This window comes from Limulus polyphemus, unplaced genomic scaffold (assembly GCF_000517525.1).
Source record: "Limulus polyphemus unplaced genomic scaffold, Limulus_polyphemus-2.1.2 Scaffold482, whole genome shotgun sequence".
Classification (NCBI taxonomy): Eukaryota; Metazoa; Arthropoda; class Merostomata; order Xiphosura; family Limulidae; genus Limulus; species Limulus polyphemus.
Genome location: NW_013666092.1, coordinates 218081 through 223183, shown reverse-complemented (window position 1 = coordinate 223183; position 5103 = coordinate 218081). Strand labels below are relative to the sequence as shown.

At 31.3% G+C, this 5103-nt stretch overlaps 1 protein-coding gene across 1 annotated transcript in view; it reads right to left on the bottom strand.

Annotated features, from left to right (window-relative positions):
• Window positions 1–5103, bottom strand: part of LOC106458536 (huntingtin-like) — a 269635-nt gene that overhangs the window by 49141 nt on the left and 215391 nt on the right. The window contains exons 43-44 of the mRNA XM_022384781.1: window positions 5023–5101; window positions 4285–4439 (exon numbers count right to left, since the gene is read on the bottom strand). Of these exons, the coding sequence (XP_022240489.1) occupies window positions 4285–4439; window positions 5023–5101 (234 nt within the window). The remainder of the gene's footprint in view (window positions 1–4284; window positions 4440–5022; window positions 5102–5103) is intronic.

The following is a 5103-nucleotide window of genomic DNA, read 5'->3' as shown; positions in this document are numbered from 1 at the left end:
TATATATTATTCAATAGATTAAAACGTGGCATTTCTGTTGGTTATAAATGATATAATACACAACACCAGAGAGAGTTATTGGCTATTTGCAGAAGACAGGGTGTGACATGAGAACATGGCAAGTGAATCTGATTTTCTAGTTTATGATTTCATAAAGAAAAAAAGATCGAAGACTATAAAAATTAAACTTTGCCTTAGTAATATCTATATTATAATAAGTTATTTACATTAAATTCCATACTTCAAAGAGGGGTGGTAAATAAATTAGAGGATGTGCAAGGACCTAGAGAACAAATGTCACAATCCTCATACTTGGAAAGATTAAGAATATATTTAAATACTTCCTTATAAAATTAAAATTATATGATATTAAAATTTGATTTATTATGTACATTTAGATGTTAAGTTTATTTGTATACACTGATGATAAAATAGTTTAATTAAATTTTGAATGTAACTGTAAAAGGTCATGACAAGAACACACACTGACCTACTCCTAGTTAAAGAGTTAAGTGGTTTGTTAAGAATAACTTAATGTCATAGATTAAGGTTTAAGAGAGTGTTACTATTTAAAGGAAGAAGTTAAACAAACCTAACAAACTTAGGACTTGAGTTTGAGAGAGATTAGAGTACAACATTATATATACAATTCTACATTGCTTTCCCTTTGAAGATACAAGCTCTAACTACGTCAATGTTGACCAATCCCACTGAAACATAAAGGAGGCCATAACCTCATGATATCACATGACTGCCAAAGGAAAAGACAGTTGTTTAACTTCACATACTATGTACAACCTCACAGCTTTCTTATGGGAATACAAAAGCTGTTATATCAGGTGAATGACACGGAACAATAGGTAGCTAGAGTGAAAGCACATGGTAGTGTCATATACCACAAAGTTACACAATATTCTGTGTACAATGTGCACAACTTGGATGTCAAACCACAATTTTTTGCATCACAAGTCCTTAAGCATATTTCTGAGCCTGGGAGGAAAGAATGATCCTAGGATTTTAACTACTGATTATTACTTACGAAGGTCAGCACATTGCTGAGCTAGATTATGTTAGATTTTTTTTATGATTTGGTTTTATAAAAACAACTTTTCTATAAATACATCACTTTGCTTTTATGTTATTTCAAAATACACTTTAGTTCTTAGACTAAATAAATGTAATCATAATTTCACTGTCCAGAAGTCATTTTAAAATGAAGTCAAAGTAAACCAACTATTACCTAATTCCAGTGATAGCATCAAAGCAATTATTTACAGTGCTTGTTTTAATTATTAAGCTGATACAAATATCATCCTGTTTGCCACATCATTATATGTAATAGAATTAAATGTATTTCTTTATAACATAAATAAATTAATTCAGATTAAATTTCTCCTGATTGGCTGATAGAGGTAGTTTGATGTTTAATGCATAGAACATAAAAACTACTCATTGTATTAAAACTGACAACCCATTAAAATGAACAATAAGTTGCACATGACAAACTTTCAGATATTTTCCCTTCTGATTTTACTGGTAGTGATGAGCAAGAGCTAGTGACCAAGTGAATACATGTAACACTCTCACAAATTTCCTAAACTTTTTATGTTAGATTATTTTACATAGTATTTTTACTTACTGTTAAATTAGCAGGCTCATGCACTGAAACAATGTAATGAACCCACAAAGAGAGGATCATTTAAAATCCTTGCTAAGACCAACTGTGAATAAAGGAAAGAAAGAAACTGAATGAGCAAAACTGTGGTTTATTTACTGTTGTTCAATCTTTGAGTGTTGGTGATATATTAATTTGATATTGTTTGCTAATCTGATTGTATTTCTACCTGAAGATGGACTGACCTCAGTCCAAAAACTTGTAGGTATGCTTCAAAGACAAGCAGGCCTGCAATGGTTTTGGAAGGTAAACATTTAGTAACTACATTAGAAGGGGTATGTTTTAATTCTTTAAGTTAATTAAGTTACATGTATGATATTTTAGCTGTTGGTTTACCAAGTTAATATTCATGATGTATTGGATGTTCCAATTTATTGTGTAACTAGCTGAGATATCTAGGATGGTTTAAGCAAGTTAGATTATTTATGATGTGTTAAAGGTGTTAAGTTAAAGTGTATCTGTGTTATATTGTATTGGTATTGTGTAATTTTATTTGTACAACAGACTTGTACATTTTATTAAAAGTTTCTTACTTTATTTAACGTAGATGCACATGGTAAATTCGATATTTTAGTCAATACTCCTTGTGAAATATGTGGTTAGTCCAATGGACCAAGCCTATGCACATTTGGTTAATGGATAAATACACAAAATAATAGAATTTTTGTAAACTGTAAAAATAATAAATTAGAAAAAATAAACAGGATCAGAAAATTCAACAAAGAGATTTTTATACATAATCCAGCTAAAGTAAGGTAAATTAAAAGGACATTTATTAAAATTAAAAAAGAATAATTCATTGACTGATAATGAATATTATAAAATAAAACCAACTGGCCCTCATATTCTAGTATCATGTAATGAATTTCTAAAGTTCATAAAAATAGATGTCTTGTTAGACTGATAGCATCTGCCAGAGACACATGCAATCATGAAATAAAAAACTGAATTTTAATAATGATGGACATTGCGCTAGTTTTGATACAGAGTTCTTTTATAACGACACACCATCAAATATGACTACAAATTTATGTACTGAAATTTTGTATCAAAATTATAATAATGAAATGAGATTTCTAAAGCATGTGTTTCAGAAACTTATGAGTTTTTCCACCAGAGTCCCACTTTCTTTTTGAAAATATTTATATCCACGTTGTTATGAGACCTAGATTAACCCCATCATTCAGTAATTTGTTTGTCATCATAAAAAATGTTGGCTTAAAGAATGTCCTTCTCCATATAAACAAGAATATTACAAAAGATATGTGTATGATACCTTTATTATTTTTAGAGAAGCCAAACTTGTTCAGAGTTTTTAAACTATCTTAATAGTAGGCATCCCAATATTAAATCTACCGCTAAACATCAACACAACCATCAAATTCCATTCTAAAACCTCTTTATCCACAATAAAGATGGTCAATTTGAAATAGAAATTTTCTGTAAGAAAGCTTTCACTGGTTTGTACTTTAACTGCTCTCCCTAACAAATCCCACAAGTGCTGAATTAGATTTAGGTCAGTGACTTAGTAGGCCAATTTGATACCTCTATTCCTTCATCCTGAACAAATTGTTGCATGATCCTGGCAGTGTGAGAATGGGCATTATTCTACTGATACACAAACTCATCTCTGACAGCAGCAGTAAAAGGGTAAACAATGGTTAGCAGGACCTCATCCACATAACATCTTGCTGTCAAGGATCCTCTATCCAACAAAATAGAGGTCTGTCAGCCCCTGCATGCATATGTGACCACAGCACATGATTGAGCCATCCCTAAAAGCATCATGGTGGACAATTTTACAGACTGAATATAACTTTCTTTCATGCTTCCAGACCTTCACGTGTTGATCACTTGAAGATACACACAACCCACCCTCATTTGTGAACAATACAAGGGTTCACTGCTGAAAGGCCTAAGTGACATGTTTCTAGGCAAATGCCAACCAGGCTGTTTGGTGCCTTGGGATTAGTACAGGGGTTCTAACTGGTATCCTAGTCCTGAATCCAGCCTCACAGAACCTGTTCCTGATAATTGAGCATGATACATGAACTCCAATGGCTCGATGAAGCTTGTTTCTGAGGCCCCCTAACACTGCTGGTATGATTTCTAAGGGCTAAGTTCCACAGATATCAGTAGCCTACTGCACCTGTAGCCCTTATGTGATCCTGGTATGGCCTCATAGGTATACATATACATAGGTATGGTATAGGTATACAAAAAATAAAAATCAAAATGATGAGATAAAGATATATAAAATGGAACCTTCTAATCAAAAATAAGAATATTCTAAGACGAAAGGAAGTATTTTTCTTTTTTTTCAAAACAGCATCTCAAAATAAAACTTTTGAAATTTCAAAACCTAAACATGAAAGAAATGCTAAATCAAATAACATATGTATTAAGTAACCAGAAAATAGATATTATTCAGAAAGTCTGTACAAAGTCTCATGCAATGAGAAGGAAAAAAATTGGGGGATAGTGACACCTCTTCAGTCCAAATAGGTTTAACTGCTTTTATCAAGGTATTATTGACAAACAAGGTCATTGGGATGTACAATAATACTGTAGATGTAAATAATGAACAAAAATTAGGTAATTTTTCTCACTTGGTATGCAGGAAAGCTAATGGTTTGTCTCGAGGCTGGTACAGATAAGTGCTGTTGTGGGGATTACCAGGCTGTGGCAAGAGCATAGTTTGCAGCAAGAGAGAAGTGATACACTTGACAGCTAAGCAACTAGTGTGAATTCGTTCTTGCTCCTCCTACATCAAATTGAAAAGCAAAATCTTAGTGTGTTAATTACACATTTACTCTTCCATTTTTTATTATTTCAAAAATCAAACTTCAAATTGCTAGTTTCAAAGGGTTAAATTCACAATTATTAATGCTTTTAAAATGTCAAAATCATGCATATTAAAATATTTTAATTTGCAATTGTCTTTTAGGTATTAGCAAAAATTAAAAACAAGATATTTCTGAATGTGATTTGGCTAAAACAAATGGATCATTTTTTAAAAAGGAATTTAACAAGCTGATGAGCTTTTGGAATAAAGTTAGTTTCAGTAAAAAAATTACGTTACTGACAGACTTTTCTTACAATATAAAGTTATAAAAGAAATTATTGAATTTTCAATTCCTTATTTAAAATAAACAAATACTTTTGTTTGTGAAAGAAACTTTTTATGCTTTCTCATGTTAAAATCTTTTTTTACAAACTTTTAGCTGCTTTCCCAAAAGCCTTCAACCTAAGAGAAATTTGAAAATTTGAGTAACAGTTTCAATTAAATATGAGTTTTCAAACATACTCAACATGTTTTAATATATATATTTTTTAATTATCAGTACCTCTGGGGTTTCTATTTCTCCTAGTGGAGTTGCACTTAAAACACCAAGAAGAGCCATCCAAGTTTCCTCAAATTGCTGTCT